Source organism: Protopterus annectens, chromosome 5.part1 (genome assembly GCF_019279795.1).
Source record: "Protopterus annectens isolate FY-2018-M chromosome 5.part1, PAN1.0, whole genome shotgun sequence".
Classification (NCBI taxonomy): Eukaryota; Metazoa; Chordata; order Ceratodontiformes; family Protopteridae; genus Protopterus; species Protopterus annectens.
The window spans coordinates 340,215,399-340,240,490 of NC_056736.1; the positions used below are offsets into that span (position 1 = coordinate 340,215,399).

Here is a 25,092-nt window from a genome sequence, read left to right on the forward strand (position 1 = left end):
AAAGGAGGCAGCTCTACTGAATTCTCCAATTATAGGCCAATAGCTATACTCTCTCCACTTGCAAAGATTATGGAAAAATGTATTCATAGACAACTCATGCACCACCTAATCCAAAATCGCCTTATTGCAGACACTCAGCATGGCTTCCGTCCTCATCACAGCACTACTTCAGCCCTGTTAGCCTTTACTAACACCATAAACCATAATCGCAACAATAATTATATATCCTCAGCCCTCTTTTTGGATCTTTCCAAGGCATTCAATATGGTTGATCACCAACTTTTAATCAACACCCTGCAAACGTTCTGTCTAGATACTGGAGCCCTCCAGTGGTTTCAATCCTACCTGAATGGTCGACAGCAGGCTGTCCTCTGGCAGAACAAACTCTCTAACCTTCTACATAACACCCTTGGAGTACCACAAGGCTCTATACTAGGGCCCTTGCTGTTCTCCATCTTCATTAACTACCTTTATACTGTCATCCCAAAAGTCAGCTGTATCCAATATGCTGATGACTCTACTCTGATTTGCTCAGCCACATCTCCAGTAGAGTTATGGTCAGCTACCCAGACCACCTTTAATACAATAGAAAACTGGCTTTCTGAACATCGTCTGATGCTAAATCCCAAAAAAACTAAAATGCTGTTATTTTCACCAACACATAGCTCTACCGCTTTCACCTTTACCATAAAATCAAATGATGGCACAATAATCTCCCCTGACCCATCTACAAAACTATTAGGTGTCATCATAGACAATAATCTAAAATTTGACCTACATGTTAACCAAACTATCAAAACCATCAATAAAAAACTAGGGTCACTTTACAGAATAAAAGCCTTCCTAACCCCTCCAGCTAAAATTGCCATAGCTCGCTCTCACCTTCTTTCATCCCTTTTGTATGCATCCCCTCTACTCTCGAATTTAAACAAGACTGTCCTTAACAAACTCTCAATTTGCTACAACCACATTGCCAGTTTTGCCACTGGGCTGCCTTTTAGGACACATCATTGCATCAATCTAAATCAACTTGGGTGGCTTGAACTACCCAGCCTAATCCAGTATAACCAACTGATTATGGCCTATAAAATCCTTTATAATCCGGACAGTACTCCTGCACTTAAAAATATTATCACCCCCTATAACAATCTTAGACCGCTTCGATCCTATAACAAACTACTAATTCAGACCAGCAAAATTAATAAAACAGCCGGTGATTCTCTCTGCAAACTCTGTAAATAGATCCTGGAACTGTCTTCCAGCTGATATTACCTTACTTTCCACCTTAGGTCAATTTAAAACTAGACTCAAACAACATTTGTCACTTAACTGGCTATGTCAATGTATCAAGCCTGGCTAACTCTCTCTAGAATGTGTAAAAATCTGTTAACCAGTTTACTGTGTAGTTTAATTTAATCCTGACTTGTGCTCAGGATTAACTGTAACCTGTGCAACTTTGTTTAACTTGCGTACTTATGTAATCTCTGTAAATAGTCTGTTTGTAATATGTAATGCTGGTATTATGTAATGCTGTATCTGCTTACCCTTGGAGCTTTTCTCCCTGGGCCTCCGCTGAAAATGGACATGCATCCAGTCGGACTATCCCGGTCAACAAATGTAAAATAAATAAAAATAAAAAAATAAACAATAGATTTGCTTTGGCAGTTTTATCTCTGTCACCATCTCAACCCTCTTTTTTCCACCTTGGGCTTCATAATTGCCTGTATCTTGTTAGGGGTCTTGGGGTAAAATGAAACTTATTCTGTTTAGGCTCTAACTTTCAAGGGCTGATAGAGATCTGGAGATAGGTCCTTAGGTGCTGAGCATTGTGATTAAAGGAGAGGGCTAAGGTAGCCTGGGAAAACCTTTGTTGACAGACTCACTCTAGCCAGCGGTTGCCCTACAGATGAAGCTGCCACTCTAGATATATTGTTATGATAAGGACATTGTTTCTGGGACTTGAACCACCAGCTTATCAGTTTTATGAATGCCTGCCTGTGTTTGAAAGAAGTTTGTAAAGTATAACATTTGTTATGTGTATATTAACATATGACTCCTTAGCCCAGCCAGATGTACTAAAGTTTTAATAGTTTGCAGACATTAACATAAATTTGTGGAATGGCTTTTTAAACTGGATTAATGTTTATGTGGATTATGATAAGTGTCAGTGAGTCATGGTTTAAGGGAGGAATGCTATTTACCAAAACTGCCAAATAAAACCCACACAGGAATCTGAAGACCTGGGTGAAGTGGTGGAAAGGCAACCCCACACCTCATACATGGTGGAGGGCAGTAGGCTTTTCCCCTGCATTTACATTGCTTATTATAACCTAGTCCAAGGTCACACAACCTTGGGTTGGTTTATGCATTTGACAGTGAAATGGTCTTTTGAATAACCTCATCTTTGATTCTCATATCACTCTTACTACTCAGAACACCCTTACTGCTCTGTGTACTTCTACCAACCATATCTGGAATGCCATGGAAAGGGGACAGATGTGAACAAATGTTTTCATAGATCTCCCAAGGGTCTTTGAGGGAGTTAACCTCCATCTTCATTTGAAATGCAGCACACAGTAGGCTTTGCTAAAGATGTGACAACCTAGTACTATTAACTGATTTAACCAGCAGAGCCATTAATGTCCAGAACATTTCAACCACCGGCACATTTACAGCAGGTGAATCTAAGAGGTCATTACATGAATTAGTACTATTCTTCCTCTCTCATGCTGCCAGTAAATATCACAGCAGTCCTTCCCTGACTTCTTCTTACTATATGCAGATTACATGCCTTCTAACAACACAGATTGAGTTGTATTGCAAAACTACTTCACTTCAATTTGCAGCTGTTTTGCTCACAATAAACTTGCTGTCAATCCATAAAAATCGAAAGTCAAGTGATCTGCCTCCCTACTAAAGTTAAGAATAGTGCCATCAGTATACTGAACTCAGACATGACCTTGGTAAAGAAGTAATCCTTCCAAAAACACCTTCGACTTCATGTCAACCCCTTTTCTAAACTTCTGCAGCCACACTTGAGCAAGTAGAAAAAGTCCTCACTGCAGGTGTGGCCAAAATGCCAAACAGCTAACAGCACAGAATTTTAGCTCTGCCTTTTTCCTATTATTCTAACAGGAAATGTTATTATTTTGTGGAGAAAAAAGTTCCATACCTACTTCTAAGGAGGACTTATCATCTAGTTGTTGATTTTCAAGGAAGATTAATTTTCCTGTGCTGTATTTGTCTGTTTTCCTGTCAGAGGTTCTTAAACAAGTGATGCAGCTATGAGTAACTCAAAGAACTCGCATCAGGAGAGTGTGATGAAAAAGGAATTACAATCTATCATAGCAAACATACAGGAACTGTCTAGCAAACATATAGGAACTATTAGTCAAAAATGTATAAGTTGGAGAACAGAATAGACAACATAAAGCAAGACAGCAGAAAACAATTGAACTTAATGAGGTAATTAAAAAACACTCTGAACAAATTTCCTCTATTGAAGAAGCAGTGAATGACATTGATGGCAGATTGACTTGAGTGTGAAAGTCATAATGAATTTTTACTTACAGAATACTAAACTCTTAGAAAAAGTGGAAGATCTAGAAAGTAGATCAAGGAGAAATAATGTAAGAATTTATGGGGTACCAGAAAAGGAGGAGGGCAGTGACATGATACAATTTTTAAACAACTGGATACCAAAAGCATTAAACTTGCCTGAATCTTTTTCATTTGGAATTGAGAGAGCACACTGGTCTTTATCAAAACCTGCAGCTTTAAATAACTCTTTCTCTCCTAGATCTATAATAGTTAGATTTTTGTCCACCCAGGACAAGGACTTCGTATTAAAATCTGCATGGGCAAATCCACCTGTCAAAATAAATGGAATGATTGTTCGTTTTGACAATGATTATACCTCAACTGTCATTTCCAAAAGTAAAGAATGTGTGCCGTAATAGAATATCTTAATAAAAGCACATGATGTTCTTCGTGTTTCACTGTTGCAGTCATAACTGTAGGGTGCTCCTGCCGGCAGGCAGCCCGAGGTCGGCCAGAATCCCAAAGTCTGGGTCCGGCGTCGGCTGTATAGGCTAGTACCCTGACGTCAGTACGCTTTGGTACATAGCCCTCAGCCGACGCCATCTTCTCCAGTCTTTCTTGCCGTGCGGTGGAAAGCAGCTCGCAAGTCGTTGGTTGGCGATTATCGAACAGCGTATTTGGTTGTTGTCGGTCTGAAGTTCTTACTTCTCTTCTCAAAGCTAAGTACCCGTTAGAATCTTTTTCTTGTTCCTCCGATGTCAGAAAAAGTTAATAATTGTATAGCGTGTGGGAAATAAATACCTCATAAAGATTTCCACTCTTACTGTCTACCTTGCTTAGGCCCTGACCACGACGTTTCTTGTTGTCGGTTCTGTGCCAGGTTCAACTCTCGTACTATCAAGCGCAGGTACGATTGGGCTTTAAATTATTTTGGCAGACGCTTCAATTATAGAATGTCGTCGGACACTACCGGAGTCCAAAAGAAGCGCAAAGACAAAGACAGGCCGCCGAGGTCCAAACAGGACTCGTTGCAGCTGGAGCCAGCGTCCGGTTCGGCTGTCGTCAGTGAGGCGCTTTTGCAGCCCCTGTCGTCTGCCACTTCTGAACCGATGGCCGATACGGACTCCCATGGGGAGCCATCAAGGCCCACTATTTTAACTGCTGCAGGACCTTCGGACGTCGCTCCTTCAGATGGGTCCGGAACCGCTGTGCAGGTACCGGCTTCTGAGGGGGTTTTCAGGCCTACTCACATTACTATTTCAAAGGCAAAGCCAAAGACTCCTGTTAAGTCTAAAGGTCCAGCTCAAGCTGCTTCTGAATCCACTCCCAAGACACAAAAGCAATTATTGCGGATGGCTGAAGATTTGCTTACAATGATTAGGGGTTCTCACCCCCCCCTCCTGAGAAAAGGCCTCGACAGGATGTTACTCTGGATTCCTCTGACCAGGCTTCTGTATCTTCTGTTTCTTCCTCAGATCAGGACTATTCCTTTCCCCCTTATGAGGATTCGGATGCTGAGGACTCTTTACCCTCGGCCTCTCCGCCTGAGGATTTTTCTTTTGGGGAAACCCTGCATGAGATGAGGGAACATTTTCATTGGGAAGGACAGGAATATTCTGCTTCCAAGAAGAGGCTTAGAGAATTTCTTCTTCTTCCTCAGCATAGGCCTTTAGCTATCCCTCCTGATTTTGACATTGTAGATGATGCTTTTTCTGAGGCTAATTTGAATCCTGATTCCATGCCTCCTGCTCCTTCTAAGCCTGATAGATTTTATAGGGTTCCTGACTCTCATTTATTTTTATTTAAAAACCCTTCTGCGGATCCTGAAACTATTTCTCAGGGCTCTAAGGCTGCTAAGGTTGCTACTTCTAAAAATCCTATTCCCTCTGAGAAGGATTCTCGTGCTTTAGACAGGTGGGGAAAAAAGGTATATACTTCTGCTACCCTGTCTGTAAGGGCTTTAAATTGCCAGTTTCATATGTTTAAATATCAGCAATTTCTTTTGTCTGTTTTAAAGCAAAAGCTTGCTTCCCTTCCTGCTTGTGCAGAGGATAAGGAACTTCAGGATGTTTTGCATGCTACTGAACAGGTTAACAAGCATAGCTTACATTGTGGTTTTGATGCTTTGGATGCTTCTTGCAGGGCTGCTGCCTCTGGTACTGTTATTAGGAGACATGCTTGGGTTCGAGAAGAAAGATTGCGAGAACAGGCAAAGGCTAAGTTATTAGATGGCCCTGTTCAACAAGATGTTGTTTATGGATCTAAGGCTGAGGAAGTTATTAAGAAGATGGAGGAAAAGGCAAAGTCTATGCAGACTGTAAAAGATTTCTTGCAAGTTCAGCCTCCTAGATTTTCCAGGAATTGGCCCTCTAAAAATTGGTCCTTTCCCACGTCTGACAGGCCTCAAAGGGGAAGATATAGGCGCTCCAGAGGTCATGGTCAAGGCCAGGCCTCTTACAGATCTAGACAATGGACTGCTTCTTCACCTAGAAGGGGAGAAGACAGATCCCAATCTCAAAGAAAGCAAACTCAATGACTCTCTCGGTTGGGCTTCAGGACCCCTTCACCTGGACGCCCCTCTCGGAGGAAAACTGTCTCTTTTTTACAGAAATTGGACTCATATTACCCAGGACAGATGGGTATTGGACGTGATTTTAAAAGGTTACAAATTCCACTTTCACACTTTGCCAAGGACTCACGGTTGGCCAGATCTGCCAAAACTTCAATGGTCAGAGGCCTTAACTCAAGTGGATGCTCTTCTGGCCATGAGAGCCATAGAGCCTGTTCCACTCTCGGAAATGGGAAAAGGGTTTTATTCAAGACTGTTTCTGGTTCCCAGAAAACAAAACTCTTGGAGACCTATTCTGGACCTTTCTGTGTTAAACACCTTTTTGGAAATTCCAACGTTCAAGATGCTTACTCTGCAACAGCTAATTCCAATGCTCTCTCAGGACGCCTGGATGGTGACATTGGACTTAAAGGAAGCCTATTTACATATTCCCATCAGACAAGAACGCAGGAAATTCCTCAGGTTCAAGGCAGGTTTAAGGCACTTTCAATTCTCTGTTCTTCCCTTTGGTTTATCTACTGCGCCCAGAGTCTTCACCAAGTGCCTGGCACCAGTAGTGGCTTACTGCAGACTTCAGGGGATCCAGATTTACCCCTATTTGGACGACTGCCTTATTCAGGCAGACAGCAAAGATCTTCTGCTTCAACATCTGGACTTTGTTCAACGTCTTCTCCTCCTACTGGGATTCTCAGTGAACATAAAAAAGTCACATTTGATCCCTTCTCAACAAATGGTATTCTTGGGAGCCCTCTTAAATACAACCTTACAAAGGGCCTTCCTCAGTCCAGAAAAACAAATTCAGCTGGCTTCTACTTTCAACACCTTGGCAACTCTATCTCAGCTCACTGCAAGGAAATTCCTGCAGGCTCTGGGCTACATGGCTTCCTGCATTCTGTTGATTCCAAATGCAAGGCTTCACATGAGAAAGCTTCAATGGTATCTGAAAAGTGTATGGTCACAGCATTACCACGATCTGGATATTCTGATTCCTCTGATCCCCTGCCTTCAGAAGGAGTTCCTCTGGTGGTCCAGGGCATGCACTTCAAACGAAGGAAAACCTTTTCGTCTTCCTCAACCTACTCAAATCCTAACCACGGATGCCTCGGATTATGCTTGGGGAGCACACTTTCTAGACAATTGCCAGCAGGGAACCTGGACAAAGGACCATCTTCACTGGCACATCAATCTGAAGGAAATGTTGGCAGTTCAAAACGCCCTTCTAGCCTTCAAGAATCTTCTACAACCAGGCCCTCTGCTAATTCGCACAGACAACACCACGGTCATATGGTACATCAACAAGCAGGGGGGTTCTCATTCATACCCCCTTTGCAGACTAGCTATGGGTTTATGGGACACAGCTCTAAATTTGAATCTACATCTCCAGGCTCAATTCATTTCAGGGAAACAATCTCTTAGCAGACAGCCTGAGCAGAAACATTTCAGTTCCTCACGAATGGATGCTAGACACCAACTTGTTCAACAGGATTACTGCAGTTTGGGGATGTCCCCAGATAGATCTGTTTGCATCCCATCTCAATCATCAGCTGCCTCGCTTTTGCACCAGGTCCTTCCACAAAGCAGCTTGGAGAGTGGATGCCCTGTCCTTCAGCTGGAGAAGCCTTTCAGCATATGCCTTCCCTCCTCTTCCTCTACTACCTCGGGTATTACTGAAAATAAAACAGGACAAGCCCAAGTTCCTCATCTTGATTGCTCCAAATTGGCCTCGACAGTTTTGGTATCCAACTTTAAAGCTCCTGTTCTCGGGGCCTCCTTGGATTCTCCCACTGAACCCTTCGCTTCTGTCCCAGCATCAGGGTCAGTTACTACATTCCAATCTCAAGACCCTTTGCCTGGCAGCTTGGCTCTTCAAAGGAATTTGATTCCTTCTAGTCTTCCCAAACAAGTTTTGGATGTTCTTTTGGAAGCTAGACGGCCTAGCACTAGGAAATCCTATGCCTCTAAATGGAAGAGGTTTTCTATTTGGATGCAGGACCGAGGTTCTGATCCTCAGGTACCTGATCACTCTTCTATTTTGCTTTACCTTTCGGAACTTTTATCTAAAGGACTTTCCTTTTCTTCCATTAAAATTCATGCTTCTGCTATCTCTGCGCATTTCAGTTCTGATCCTCCTGTTTTTTCTCATCCTTTGGTGAAGCAGTTCTTGAGAGGGGCTAAAAATTTGCGGCCTCCAAGGACCCCTCCTGTCCCTGCCTGGGATCTTAATTATGTTTTAGAAAAACTTACTTTGCCTCCTTTTGAGCCTGCTGCATCTTCAGATATTAAGTTTCTATCCTGGAAGACTGTTCTTTTGTTAGCATTGACCTCTGCCAGAAGGGTCACAGAGTTGCAAGCTCTCATGGCTGTGGGAACCATACCTTATTTTCCATCAGGACAGAGTATCCTTGAGGACCAATCCTACTTTCATGCCTAAAGTGATTTCGAAAGTGGCTTTAAATCAGACAATTCACCTTCCTACTTTCTTTCCAAATCCTCAAAACAAAGGGGAAAGGATTTTGCATTCATTAGATGTGCACAGACAGTTACGATTTTACCTGGACAAGACTAAAGATTTCAGAAAGTCTAACCAATTGTTTGTTTCCTTTGCCTCCAGTTCTCTTGGAAAACCTATTTCTAAACAAACTATTTCCAAATGGATTGCTTATGGAATCAGATTTTGTTACACTCATCATGGGAAACAGTTTCCAGGTACCATTAGAAGTCACTCTACTAGAGCAGCTGCCACTTCTACAGCTTTCCTCAGAGGAGTCCCTACCAAGGATATCTTGGAAGCTGCCACTTGGAGTTCTGTGCATACTTTTTCCAAGCACTACAATCTCCCCTTGTTTTCTAAGTCCAGGGCAGGCTTTGCCTCTGCTGTCTTGCAGGGTATTCTTGCCTCCCCTTCTTCTATCTAAAGCCTCCTGCCCTTTTACACTGCTTTGGGATTCCACCCTACAGTTATGACTGCAACAGTGAAACATGAAGAACATAGTACAGTTGTGTACACCTACCATAAATGTAGATGTTCGAGTGTCTTCACTGTTGCAGTCGGGGTTTCCCTCCCTCCTATCCCCTCTTTTCCTTTTTTGTGGTGTATTTGTGTTTCCTTGTTGGATTCATTTTTGGTTTGTTGGGGACTTCTGACATCTAGGGCAAGAAAGGCTGGAGAAGATGGCGTCGGCTGAGGGCTATGTACCAAAGCGTACTGACGTCAGGGTACTAGCCTATACAGCCGACGCCGGACCCAGACTTTGGGATTCTGGCCGACCTCGGGCTGCCTGCCGGCAGGAGCACCCTACAGTTATGACTGCAACAGTGAAGACACTCGAACATCTACATTTATGGTAGGTGTACACAACTGTACTTTTCCAGCTAGAATAAAAGTACATGTGACTGATGGAGTGAAGTTCTTCAGTACTCTACAGGAAGCTATGGACTACATTCAAAAGAAAAATATATTAACAAATATTGAAGAAATGGTTGGACTGGTCTATACAAAGTCTGAAGAGACCGACATCAAAAAATGGATGGTCTGTTAAAAAAGGAGCCAGCAAAAAACTAAAAGATAAATGAATATGATTTATAAATCTAAACTTTATGGTCATTTTTTTGGAGTTTTGTTCTCCAGTTTTTTTTTTTTTTTTTTTTTTTTACTTTTGAGTGATGTCATCAAGGTAAATGTTACTTTTTCATTTCGCCTTCCTCTTATTTCTTCTTTTGACCAGTTCTTTATCTTCTCCTTCCTTTTATTATCTTACTTTCATGCCTGTTATCTTAACCCATCTCTTCTTCTTAATCAACTTTGCCTTTCCTTTGTTCATTTATTTGCTACAAATATGGTGAGTGTGTATTGTTAATGATACTACTTTCAACATATATTAGAGACTTTTTGATAATACCTAGTTAAAGCAGTGAAGTGAATGGATTGCCTGACTGTGTATGTGGTGGGGTAATATATCAATAGGCTATAATGGTTTAAATGAGATGATTTATTTACCGGGTAATGTCCACTGGACAACAAGTCCTTTTTTCAGTAGAGAACTGGGGAAAAAAGATCCAATGACCATAGTAATATAATAGCATAAAGTTTCAAGTTACATAGACATCCAGGTGTTAAAAATAAGACAGCAAAACATAGTAAAATAGCCTAAAGACATAGTAAATAGCATACAACAAAAATTACAAGTCAGTAAAAGTATAGATACAATATAAACGTTAACAATTTACAAAAAAAAAAAATTTTGGCAATTGTGTGAAGGGGGGCCTTCATCACATGATTTTTTAAAGCTTATTTCAAAGGTTGTAATTGATGAATATGTTTTGACTGTCTAAATACATTGTTAGTTTTACTTGTGTTGGTAGATGTATAGGGGATCCCCATCTGGAGTGTTCTTGTGGCTGTGTGTATTTTTTTTGTGTGTATAATAGTTTTATTTTTGCCTGATTGGAGCCCCTGCTTGGGATGGATCATACAGGAAGAGGGATGTATGCTGTAGAGATTTTGCTGTCAGTAAAATGCAAGATTTGTATGTTTAAACCATTTTAGTTGCCTCTTTGCTGTTTTGCATTATCCACTGCATTTTAATGGATGCGCCGTTTTCAGAGCACTAGCTCGAGCCCTCAGTGGATTCAAAGACAGTAATTTTTACTTGTTTTCCCTCCTGATGGTCTTTCAATAACTTTTGCAGGCTATTTTAGGCTTGTGAGCTGCCCCGAACTTTTCTATATTAGCTTCATTTCTTCTATCAACAAAACAACAGCTTCAGGAATCCAAAGGTGACCTTTAACCCCATGTAGGACGCCTGGAACTCTGAAACAGAGCCTTAGAGAGATCAAGCAGGCAGTTCTCTCTAACACAGGACTGTGTTAGAAAAGAAAATCTACATAATGACTTCAAAAATACTTCCTGAGGGGAATTTAAGAATAGAAGTAGAAAATAAAATCAGGAACTGAGCATTATTCACAGACAGTCTGAGTATCAATCTCTAGTGACGAGGAGGAGAGTCATTATAAATGGGCATATGATAAACCAGTAACAGGGGTTCAAAGACAAAGTAGAGTTATATTTATAACTTGCATTATATTTACTTTAAAAAGTTGGTTTCGAGGTTCTTTCTAAAAGAACCATTATTTACTATAAGAAAACAGTTTTTATTGGTACTAACAGATACATTTAAGAAAGTGGTATGCATCAAAGTTGATTGAACAATAGATTATGCTTTAGTATGAATTCTCTGGGGGATGTAAGGTCTGAAAGTCAGGTATGTGTTGTTGTTCCCTGACTTCAGTGCTCAATGATTCACCCAGTGATTTTTCAGGAGACCACAATTTAGTGAGAGGCAGACCAAGAGTGTAAGACAGATATCTGGAAGTCCTGCAAGATTCTGTACGTTGTGAGTTGGTCAGAATTGAACTGCACCACTAAATGTTAACAGCTCTTAAAACTCCTATATACTTTATACTGCCATGTAAATGTAATCTTATATTTTTCAATTTCTGATATCATACATGGTCTGCTAATGTCTCCCATTCACTACAAATAGTTATGACTGTATCTCCCATTACATATATTTTTAAGATGGTTTTGAGATGCATAGCAAGAAATTTACCTTAGCAGCTTCCCCCTCAATATGAATTTCTTTATCAGTTATACAGACACACAGCAACCTGGTTAAGACATGATCAGAGAACAGTTGTAGTCAGAGTTTTATTTTATTTTAAATGAACACTGAATTGCTGTGTCCAGATATTTTTAAGGTGCTTTTTACGAATATAAATGTCTGAAGATGTAGTGCATAAGGAATCAGTGTAGCCTCTGTTTGATGGAAAGGTCCATGATGTAGGATGCTGTATCTTGGGGCATAGGATGAATAGTTTCATGTTATACCAGGTGTCAGGAAAGTTAAACAAATATATGGAATTGCTTTTATTTAAACTTGTATAAGATCTGAAGAATGTATTTAAAACAAACGAAATAAGTACATGATCATCTTGAATAACACTTATGATGAAAAATGTTGATAAACAGCGGCTTAATCATTAATGTAGACAGATAGTATATTTAGTTCCACTCAGTTTTTTTTTCTCTTTACCATATCTGATAACTGAAATCGATGATTAGTTATATGTTCCTTAACAAACAAGTAAGCTATTTTGCGGCTGTAGTAGTTATTTATTGTCAATACACAGTGCTTCATGATTCATTTACCTTTAGGCCATGGAAGATCAATTCAATCCTGATTTGAACACTTCTGGTGTGCCTTGATTTGATTGAATATGATTTTGTCTAAGCACAAGGGCTATGAAGAAAAGGGGCCCCTAGGATTTGTGTTGTGTTTTTGAAAAAAATAACACCAAATAGCCCAATATGGGTAAATATAGCATCTATGAATCTTACACATCACTTAATTATAACTACTATTTATTTCTAGGCAGCAGATAAAAATTTTGAATTAACGCCTCCAAATAAACAAACAAGGCAATTGTTTATTTTAATAGAAGGGGAAAGTTAGATATTAATACCCACTTTAAGTATAAGCCTTTAAATCTACCCAAAGAAGAGATCAGAATGTAATCCTCTGAGTGGTGTTATAATATAGGGTATATAGACCCATACAACTTTAATGAAAGATAAACTAAGCTTCCTAATATTTGATAACACTTTGGGGGGGGGGGTATTGGCGACACACACACACACTCAAGGTGACAGACTCTGTCATAGGTACTATAGTACACTTCTTTAATATTAAATTCTAATCATGATTTTGATATCAAGTGTCTGTTTTTGTTAGTCCTAGTTGAAGGGTGTTTTCCATTCTAGAGGGATGCTGTGATGAACCCAATTTTGAATTCATTTGTGAATCTAATCATCCAGAAACCATTATTTTTGGCTTTGATAGTCAATGAGATAGACAGTAAAAAGAGTCATATGTGTAGGATTGTGCCTTGAGAAATTTCATCAGTAATAAGTTAATGTGGAGATGTAGTCTCACTAATTTTAATCTCCTATATTCCTGTATGGGGCCAATGGTAAGAGTGTTTTGCCTACTTTTGTGATGAATAGTTATAAATTCCTATCATATTTTGTCTTCATTACCTTAATGTAAATAGTTGATCGATAGTGGTATCTTATATTAATGAGTAAATAGAATATTGTCTCTCTCTCTCTCTCTCCTTTATGCAAAAATTTAAATAAGTTTACAAATCTATACATGATGCTATATGTCATTGTATTTAATATGTTTATCATTAGAATAGTTAGTAATGTGTATATGAAAATGCATATCCTTAGTGTTGCAACAGTCTGGGTTACCACTTTTTAAACTATATTGTTAAAAGTTTTATTTCATAACACGGCAGAAGCTGATGATAATATATTTGGAGTGTGAGATGTTGATAGTGGGTAGTTTGATTGATCACTTAAACTAGGAACACATTGTTCCATGTTTGTAGTTGTATATAGAATCTTGTTTCAAACATCAAAAGTTAAAAAGTTTGTTTCCTCCATGATAAACTATTCTAAAAGTTATTACAAGATTATATATGTAAACCATAATGCAGATGTTCTAAATTCACCTCACACACATGCTAGCACATAAGTGTCTTTCACTGAATGTCAGTGGCCCGAATAATAATATGAAAAGAGCCAGTTTGCTTAAGTTTTTCAAATTACATAAAGCTAATATAATATTTTTACAAGAGACTCATTTGAAAAAAAAAAAGGATTTAAATAAACTGTCCCTTAATGGTTATTAAATAATTTCAGACTTGTGTTACACATATAAAAGGAGAGGTAATCTACTCTTATATTGTGGAAAATTCTCCCACTATGTCTAAAATAATAAAACACATTTTCTGATGATGATGATGAAGGAATGTTATGCTTGGTGGTTTTAGAAATTAATAAGAAATGTTATACTTTAACATCTATTGGATACCTGAACTAGCTACTAGACATGTAGCAAAATACTTAAGACATTATATCCTTACATGCCAGAGGTGAATTTATTCTAGCTGGAGACTTTAACTGTTTATTATCAGATAAAGATACTTCCAGAACTTACAAATTTAGAATAACAACACAATCCAAAAAACTAAATCATTTTACAACCTCAATGAATTTGAAAGATATTTATGATCAGAGAGTGGCAAATTCCCTTAATTACACCCACTACTCATTTAGATTTGGTACCCAAACAAACATAGATAAGGTTTTCATCTCAAATTACTTAAAGTAAAGTTCTAATAATATCATGTCCACTCTCTGATCATATTGCTTAAAGCCATCTCAACTGTACAGATTTTCCGAGAATGTCCAGATTTTTGCCTCATATTGTTGGTATGTTCCTCCTAAAATCTGTACTTTTCTGGCAAATAGATGAGAATTGAAGTCTTAAATAATGGCAAACATTTGAATTTAAAACTCCAAATCCTTCAGAAAATTCATACTAATGCAAAACCTATTATTCTATCAACTTTCTAAGTTTGTAAGAACAATATTTAAAATCTTTCCCTGTTTGTCCTGCCATCATTTTAGGCTTTGTCCAGATTTTTGCTTTAAGAGGTTGAGAGGTATCCCTCAATTTAAGAAATGATGATTTAATTTGTTAGCAAAGAATCCAGGCTTACAAAATAAAAATTAAAGGCTTTAAAGATTGGGTCTTAAATGAAATAAACATGTTTTTGTCGTTCAATAATAATGGTGAGGTAGAAGGCATCATACTATGGGATGCATTAAAAGCCTATCTGTATGGTAAAATAAAGAATTGGTATCTTCTAAAAAGGAAAGAATGGGATTAGGGAATTATCAGGCTTGCAAGATAAAATAGATAATTTAAAATTAAAACTAAAACCCGATGATAAGGCTGCAAATTCAGAATTATCTAGTTTAAACCAAAATATTTAGAAATATTAAATCATAAAGTCTCAATTAACGTAGAAAGACTTAAGCTACAGTCCTGTTCTGTAAACCCTAAACATTTGCATAAATTGGCTATTAGGACCAAACAAATTAATAATGTAAACCGGATTAATTAAATATACAGATAATAACTCAACAAAAAAAAACTGATTTAAAAGGCATATTAGAAGCATTTAGAATATATTATAAACTAATGATAAAAAAACTCTCTTTAGAGAATGAATATATAATTGATACATTTCTTCAAAACAATGTCACAAATGAAATATCAGAACAACAAAATAATGTACCAGATAAATATGTTTCATTATCAGAATTGAAAGATGAAATTAAAAATTTGAAAAATAACAAAGCCCCAGGACTAGACAGGGTCTATATTAGAAGACAGAATGTTTACGTGATCGAACACTAAACATCGATCTTCTAATATCGAAAGCAAAAAACAGTGAACTGCCGATTTAACACAGGGAAAGATTTCCCTTGGCCGTTCGCTGGAGTTTGCTATTTCCCTACTGTTGAGTGATCTCTGAGTTGGTATATTTAGTTACAGGGGGTGTGGGGGGCACAGCCTCTCACGTCGGGGAATGTGGGGCGAAACCCCCCACTTAATTTAGATGTAAAGTAATGTTTTTTTATGTTGTGGTTGACGGACGTGTTTCCCTGGGACGTTTGACATTGTGCGGTTCGATATTAGAAGATCGATGTTTAGGTGTTCGATCACCTAAACATTCAGTCTTCTAATATAGAACTGACTATATGGAATAATTTCAGAAATATATAAAATATTCCCAGATTCAACCTTAAAAGTACGGGTATATGTATTTTCGATGATTAAAAATTATTTGAAAATTTCCCTTTCATGGAAGTATACCTTGATTTCCCCTATTTTAAAACAAGACAATCTGCAGCTTTGTTCCTCCTATAGGGCCTATCTCTTTACTAAATATAGACTACAAAATCTTTATGTCCATATTGGCTAAGATATTGAACAATATCTTTCCTAATTTAGTAGATTATGATCAAACAGGCTTTATATTGCATAGAAGAGTTTGGGACAGTATTATTAAGTTACTGTCACTGATTGTTATTGCTAACATTACCAAAAAACAACTCAATCATCAGCTTAGATATTGATAAAGCCTTTGACTGTATTAGTTGGTCATATCTGCATAAAATACGTAAAGGATATAATTTTTCCCAGGATTTTATAGATTTAATATTAAGATTATATAAGGACTCCCAAGCCTATATTAAAATTGTATCATGTTTATCGTCATTTAAAATTCTAAAAGGTACAAAACAATTTTGCCTGCTGTCATCCTTATTGCTTACTCTCTCAATAGAACCTTTTGCTAATTATATAAGAAATAATACTAATATAAAGGGAAAACTGAAACACTATTAATCAACAAGAAAATCAATAAAATTGACAAGATTACAAAAATTTTAAATGGGAAAATAAAACAATACAATATTTAGGGATTAGTGTAAAACCCACTTGGAAAGAGACAGTATCTTCAAATTATACTATCTCATTAAACACCATTACTAAGTTAACTGATAATTGGAATAAAATGTTTTTTTACTATGGAAGATAGACTCACTTTGATAAAAATGGTTACTTTACCCAAAGTTTTATTCTATATACAATCCATAATTATAATCCCTCCCAAAAAAATTTTCAAGCAAATAAATACCATATTACTTAAGTTTCTTTGGTGTACTCAGAAGCTGAGAATAGCATATGATTGGCATGTTAGAGGTGGGAATGATAATGGAATTGGTTTTCCTAACATGGAATTATATGCAAAATCGACTATTATCAATATAGTATTACACTGGTTTACCAATACTTGCACTTCAAGGTGGAAACAGTTACATGAAGCCCATACAGTATCTAACAGTAATTATGACGCACAAGTAAACTCCTTTTAGGTATTACTAAAGTGTACTGGGTACTACGGGATTACTGTTTATTTAATAAAAAAATGTAATCATCTTACTTATGTTAGTGCATATGCTCTGCAAGTTGGGTGTGCGATGGATGAGAAAGAAAACATTTGGAATGAGTTGGATGAAGTGGTGATGACTGTACCCAAGGGTAAGAGAGTGGTGTTTGGAGCAGATTTCAATGGGCATTTTGGTGAAGAGAACAGAGGGGATGAGGAAGTGATGGGTAGGTATGGTGTTAAGGAAAGGAATGCAGAAGGTCAGATGGTATTGGAGTTTGCAAAAAAGATGGACATGGCTGTGATGAATATGTATTTTAACAAGTGCGAGGCGCATAGGGCGACATACAAGAGTGGAGGGAGATGCGCACAGGTGGATTATACCTTATGCCGGAGGCCAGTTTGAAGGAGATTGGAGACTGTAAAGTGGTGACGGGGGAAAGTGTAGTTAGGCAGCATAGAATGGTGGTCTATAGAATGACGTTGGTGATGAAGAAGAGGAGGAGGAGTGTGAGGGTAGCACCAAGGATCAAATGGTGGAAATTGAAAAAGGGTGATTGTGAGGTGGTTTTCAGAGAAGAGTTAAGATGGGCACTGGGTGGCAGTGAAGAGTTACCGAACAGCTGGGTAACTACAGCAGAGCTAGTAAGGGAGACTGCTAGAAAGGTGCTTGGTGTGACATCTGGACAGAGGAAGGAGGACAAGGAGGCCTGGTGGTGGAATGAGGAAGTACAGGAGAGTATACAGAGAAAGAGGTTGGCGAAGAAGTGGGATTGTCAGAGAGATGAAGAAAGTAGACAGGAGTATAAGGAGATGAGGTGCATGGCAAAGAGAGAGGTGGCAAAGGCTAAGGATAAGGCGTATGGAGAGTTGTATGAAAGAATGGACACTAAGGAGGGAGAAAAGGACCTGTACTGATTGGCTAGACAGAGGGACTGAGCTAGGAAAGATGTACAGCAAGTAAGGGTGATAAAGGATAATGAGGGAAACGTACTCACAAGCGATGAGTGTGTGTTGAACAGATGGAAAGAGTCCTTTGAGGGGCTGATGAATGAAGGGAATGAGAGAGAGAAGGTTGGCTGATGTGGAGATAGTGAATCGGGAAGTACAACGGATTAGCAAGGAGGAAGTAAGGAAAGCAATGAAGAGGATGAAGCATGGAGATGTTTGGGAGAAATGGCAGTGGAATTTTTAACCAGATTGTTTAATGAAATCTTGGAAAGTGGGAGGATGCCTGAGCAGTAGAGAAAAAATGTTTTGGTACCGATTTTTAAGAATAAGTGTTATGTGCAGAGCTGTAGTACCTACAGAAGGATAAAATTGATCAGTCACAGCATGAAATTAAGGGAAAGAGTAGTAGAAGCTAGGTTAAGAAGGGGGTGATGATTAGTGATCAGCAGTATGGTTTCATGCCAAGAAAGAGCACAACAGATGCAATGTTTGCTCTGAGAGTGTTAATGGAGAAGTACAGAGAAGGTCAGAAGGAGTTGCATTGTGTCTTTGTGGACTTAGAGAAAGCATATGACAGGGTCCCTTCAAAGGAGTTGTGGTATTGTATGAGGAAGTTGGGAGTGGCAGAGAAGCATGTAAGAGTGGTACAGGATATGTACAAGGGTCGTTTGACAGCGGTGAGATTTGCAGTGGGAGTGACAGATGCGTTTAAGGTGGAGGTGGGATTACATCCAGGATCAGATCTGAGCCCTTTCTTATTTGCAGAGGTGATGGACAGGTTGACAGACGAGATCAGACAGGAGTCCCCGTGGACTATGATGTTTGCAGATGACATTGTGATATGTAGTGAGAGTAGGGAACAGGTTGAGGAGGCCCTGGAGAGGTGGAGATATGCTTTAGAGAGGAGAGGAATGAAGGTCAGCAGGGCTAAGACAGAATATATGTGTGTGAATGAGAGTGAGGATAAAGGAATGGTGTGGATGCAGGGAGTAGAGTTGGTGAAGGTGGATGAGTTTAAATACTTGGGATCAACAGTTCAGAGTAATGGCGAGTGTGGAAGAGAGGTGAAGTAGAGAGTACAGGCAGGGTGGAGTGGGTGGAGAAGAGTGTCAGGAGTGATTTGTGACAGACGAGTACCAGTATGAATAAAAGGGAAGGTCTACAAGAGGGTAGTGAGACCATCTATGTTATATGGTTTGGAGACAGTGGCGTTGACAAAAAGGCAGGAGTCAGAGCTGGATGTAGCAGAGTTAAAGATGTTAAGATTAGCACTGGGTATGACGGGGGCAGACAGGATTAGGAATAAGTATATTAGAGGGTCAGCCCAGGTTGGACAGTTTGGAGTCAAAGCCAGAGAGGCGAGATTGGATTGGTTTGGACATGTGCTGAAGAGGGATGCTGGGTATATTGGGAAAAGGATGAAGCTGCCAGGTAAGAGGAAAAGAGGAAGGCCAAAGATAAGGTTTATGGATGTGGTGAGAGAGGACATGCAAGTGGTTGCTGTGACAGAACAAGATGCAGTGGACAGGAAGAAATGGAAACAGATGATCCGCTGTGGCAACCCTTAATGGGAACATCAAAAAGAAAAAGAAGTAGACTTATGGTATGAACCAAATTTTCATTACCTTCAAAAATATTATAGAAAATAATTACAATATAAAACAGCTGTTTTTTTTTCTTACATTCACCATCACATATACTCCAGACTGTTTAGAATGCTTTAATTTAAGTAAAATATTAACTTTTAAAGATAATTTAAAATTTTGGTATCAATTTCTGGATAACAACAAAATTCATTCAGTAAATGTTCTCCCAGCTAGCTATAACGTTAAACAAAATAATTGGTTATCCCTTCAAATACTAAGTTAATTGAGAATAAAGTGAAAATATCAGTATGTTCAGAAACAGAGTCATTGACAAAACTATTACAACTTTTGATGTGTAATAATTAGATAAACATTGATAATTGTGTATTTCATGTGTATGTAAAACACTATGTGATGAAACTTTACCATTTGACTCAACCTTTTGGGATTACTCTACAAAAATTAATAAAGAACCATTTTCAATAGGTAATTAAAAATGTTATTAAAATCTGTGTACAAGTACCACATCTTCGCTTACTGGAAGTTGTTTACATGGACGTTTTTTCACACCTCACAAAATTGCTATCATTTCCAAGAGTAAAAAAACAAAATGTTGGAGACGTGGTGAAACTTTGGAGGCTAACTGGGTTCATATGTTTATCGAGTGTAGGGTTGTTTTACAATTTTGGAATGATTTCAGATATTTTTCAAAGGCTCTGTGGTCAGGTAATTGTCAAATTTCTGATTCCTTATTGTTATTTAATGTTCCTATTCCAAATGTAATTCCTAAGCATCAAATACTTCTCCTTTGGTCAATTTTGGCCATTGCTAGAAAAATAATCACAGTGAATTGGAAGAAGAAACAAGACCTTATATTCAGTGTCTTTATAAGCCTAGCCAAAAGTGTGTGTAAAAAAGAAATGCAAACTATTTTAAGTAGAAGACCTAACATCACTCATAAGAGAATAAGCTGGCAGAAATTGCAAGATTTGTTGGACAAATATTAATGGTGTACATACTTCTTACAGAAATTTGTCATGGATGATTGTATATAGTTATAAATATTTGAATATGTTTGTGGTTATTCTTAGTGTTTTAATTGTCTTGTTTGTTAATTCTGTTGGAGAAAAAAAGAAAAAGTCCTCACACAATTAAACTATGTTACTCAGTGTCCATCACACTACTCCCGAGACAAGATCTGCCTAGTTAAAGGTGTACTAATTCCAAGATTAGATCATGGCTTTTCCATAATTCCCTCATATGCTTACGTCTTGCAGACAACTTTAGATAAAATCTGATGATTTATACAGTGATGTTCCCTGCTTGGGGAATAGTGTATCACCCTTTAAAAAGAGAGCTGGTATTCTGCAATTGCAAGGGCAATATTCCTCCTATCTTGTTTTTCGTCCAGATTGTTTAAGTGCAGTTATTGCCCCGCCCTCTCCATGTTGCAATTTAAAACCTGAACATATGACCTCAGAAATAATGTAGAGGAGATCCGTGCTGCAATTCCTGGAACTCATAAATGCAAGCCATAGAATTACATGGAAAAATACAAAAATATAGGAGAATATCAAAGGTTGAACATTGCTGTTCTCCTTTAAAACTGTTTTTTGTAGGCGGCAAGCCCCAGTAACCCCCCCCCCCAATGTGGGGGGCAGACACTTCACCCTCCCAACTTGCATATACTAACTGTGAGATTGCCATACCTCAGAGAAAAGGGAATACTCTGAGAGGCTATCTGTAAGAAAAGTATTACCATAACTGACATTCCCCTTACAAATCCTTAGCTACCTGCCTACTAACATACCCCCCATATAATACTTGGGACCCAAATGGTTTGGGGTGGGCAGCTAGGTTTGTAAGGGCCCTGTTGGTCATTAGCCTAGTAACAACCTATTAACATATAAAACAGGAGTCTCAGACTTTGTATATGCAGATCTGCATTTTGCTCATTAAGTCTCACTTTTCCAGGACCCCAGTAACAAGTTTTAGAATATCAGATTTTTATATGTGGAAGTAGCCAAAGCTATATGGTTTATATTATGGGTTATATCCTGCTAGGGATATAACTCATATAGCTTAACCTGTTGCAGCAATGGTCATTCCAAACAGCTACTGGTAAGTTTGCTTACACAACTGTACTTTATATCCTTAACAGGATGTAACCCATACAGGGTTCCCGTATTTCCAAAAGGACAGGTAGGGACCAAAAGAAAAGGTTTTTCAACGTGAAGACCAAAAAAAAGGTCTTTCTGTTCAGTGTGAAATAGCGGGCTGTTCCACATTGAACAGAAGTGGTGCCGCTTTGCGATTTTTGATTGGCTGGTATAATGGTATACGAGCCAATCAGAATTCGCAAAGCGGAGCCTCTTCTGTTCAACATGGAATGGCCTGCTGTTGCGCATTAATAGATGTTGCTCCTCTTTGCAATAATTGACTTGTATAATCCAATCAGAAATTGCAAAGTGGAGCAACTTCTGTTCATTGTGGAACAGCCCACAGTTCCCCATTGAATAGAAATTGAATAGAAATGGCTCTGCTTTGCAATATTTGATTGGCTCATATGAGACAATCAAAAATCGCAAAGCAGGACCACTTCTTTCAATGCAGAACAGCGGGTTTGCTAAATTCAACCTGAATTTTAAAGAGGCAATGTGGGCTCTAGATTGGGCTGCTGAACTTGGGACAGTCCTGCTCAAATAGGGACATCTGACAACCCTGAACCTATATAGCTCAGGCTATTGCAGCAGTGATCATTCGAACATCTACTGTTATGGTAAGTTTACGTACACAACTATAATTTGTATTCTAAACTATCAACTGCAGTTGCTTACTAAACAGTAATATTCACTCTCTTATAATTCTGCAATTCTCACCCACTTTCTGTGTTTTGGAAGCTAATTTCCCCATCTCTGTAATGGTTTACTTGTTTCTTCACAGCTTTCTTTCTGGATTCCAAGCCCCATTCCTTCATAACTTCCAAGTTATTAAAGGCTCAAAATTTATCTCGTCAACTACTTAATTTTTCTGTCTCCATTATTGCCGTTAAGCACAGTGTTACCAAATTTCATTTTACTACCTGTACATAGAATTAATAATAGTTGATTTATGTACAGTGATGTGTAGAACCTTCTTTTGCAGCTTATCTTTGTTGCTCATTGTAATATTTACATTTTGATGTTCTATGTACTGTAATGTTCAAAACATGGTTATCTGCATGTATATTGCTCTTCATCGTTGTATCTCTGTCCCGAAAGCAAAGGCTATGGCTAAAAAACTGAAAAAAAATGAATTACTGGGGACATTAAGAACATTTGGTTCAGTTTTATTTTATGTTCACCTAACCAAATTTATGATGTTTTTATTATTTGATAAAATTTCTCAAATTAAGCATTTCATTTCACTTGCTTCACAGTGCAAGCTTTATTGAATGCAACACGGTCAAATAACATCCAGGAAGTCAGCAGGTAAGCATATTTTCCTTCTGAGTATAAATGAGTATTATAACCATATAATCTGAAGTCTGCACTAATGGTGCTTGACACTGCTATGGTTATTTATTCCTCCTAACTCAAAAGACATGGCCTGGGAAGGCATGGTAGAAAGGATGGGAAGGTATGGTGGCTCAGTTAGCAGTATGATGGTTAGATTAGGTGTAATGAGTGCAAAGTAAAGGGAGAATGAATATTGCCAGAATCTTCTTTTTTTTTCCATTTCCACTCTTCACTTTTCTTTCTTGCAGTTATTGGAAAGTACTCTGGTTCAGTGGTGAAGATAAAATTTAGGCCAAAGTCTTTTAAGCCTATAGAATTACCATGTAGTCTTCAGTTATTGAATTAAAAATCATCATGATTGTTTTTTTTTTCTGCTTCGCTGATGCATCCAAATTTAACATTGCCACTCACTACTTTCTCCTAACTCTAAAAGAAGCTCAAGCTCCTCTCCATTTCTGCTTCTTTAAGAAATGGAACCATGAGAACAACACAAACTGCACTGTTTAAAATTAGGCTTTAGATGGCCTTCAGTCTAAAATACTCCTTGGCGTAAGCCAGACTGATGTTAAAGTAACAGGAGTGCAGTCTTGTGGCTTCCAGTCCAGTCTACTCTTTGAAACTGCTGTTCATATGGTGGCATATACCCTGTAATGGGATACTTCCTCTTCTTGGGTAAGTTTTGATTGTTGAGCCTATGCCCATTCAGTCACTCAGTCCATGAAAGATGCTGTGGCAAGGCTTGCTGCAGAAGACACTTTTCCCAGCCACCTTTCTTTGGCAGACAAATCCTATGATGAATTGCAAACTTTGATAGGCGGATCCTGATTTCCAAACTCTCTGAGTGAAAGAAAAACGCCTGCAGATTATTTTGTACATTTTTAACTAGTTCAGGGATTTCCTGCTAAATCCGCTGCTTCAGAAGTGATCTGTCATTGCCATCTGGATACTTTTTAGCCAGGATTCATAAGGAAGTTACTGCATCTAAAGCCATCTGTTGCTAAAAGAATGAAATTAAGTATCAGTTTGCACTTCTTATTATTTTTACTGTATTTCATAAGAATTCTACATTATTTGTTAAATTTCTCGCTCTTTAGTAGTTTCAGAGTTGAACTGTTTCCACTGCTGCTGTAGTACCTAATTACACTGTCTGCTAGTTTTATAAGACTGTAGTATTGAGTGGCGTTTGAAAGACATGCGTAAAATGGGAGTGCCTTCATTGAAGGTTGGGCTGGCAACTCGGCACCATAAAAATCTACTGCCAATCATTAGTGGACCGGAGTTCCGCTGTGGCGACCCCTAACCAGGAAAAGCTGAAAGAAGAAGACATATCTAGATTGTGTTATCCCTGCACTTGAGTTCCGAAGTCAGCATTTTTGTATTAAGAGGGCTTTCTGACTGTACTCTCTTGCCAAAAGTATGCTGTAGCAAACCTGTCTGAGTTGGGGGCTGCTGGCTGAAAGCTTATGGTGTGTTTTCCTGATTGGTCTGGAGACCTTGCTGTAGTAGAACTTGTTTTTTTCTGATTCTGTATAAGCCCACTGCTTGCGCTAAGCTGCCCTCCACCCAGCTGCAGTTAGCAATGCCCTATGTAGATGCAAACTCTTTCAAGTTAATATCTGCAATTTACACTGAATATAGCACCCATTCTTCATTCTTGTGTTATCATCCCAGTCCATTTAAATCTACCCTGGCCAAACCCATAGTAAAAAAACCTGAAACAATGGACAGGCATTTTTTTGCAATCTCTGTGGCCAGCCTGGTGGACATGAGCATCTTGAGGCAGTGTATACTGACAGCTACTTACACCTGAAACAAGCAAACAAACAGCATGTGAGAAATGTAGTTACACTGTGAAAACTGAGACACAACTCTTATATACTGACAAATCAAATGACAAACAGGTTGTCAGCACATGCGCATCATTTCCTTCACTAAATAAGATCTTGACACACAAACTAACATATGCGGAGTTACTCGCAAGTAATGTACCAAAATTTCAGAGGCCTCCCATATGCTGCCATCAGAAACCACTTGCAAACAAAACCAAGTCGGCACCAACCACTATGCATAAAAATACGGG

General features: G+C 38.5%; 1 protein-coding gene across 1 annotated transcript in view; it reads left to right on the forward strand.

The window, feature by feature from the left end:
• Positions 1-25,092, forward strand: part of CLPB (caseinolytic mitochondrial matrix peptidase chaperone subunit B) — a 2,847,862-nt gene that overhangs the window by 148,023 nt on the left and 2,674,747 nt on the right. The window contains exon 2 of the mRNA XM_044073023.1: positions 22,934-22,985. Within this exon, the coding sequence (XP_043928958.1) occupies positions 22,934-22,985 (52 nt within the window). The remainder of the gene's footprint in view (positions 1-22,933; positions 22,986-25,092) is intronic.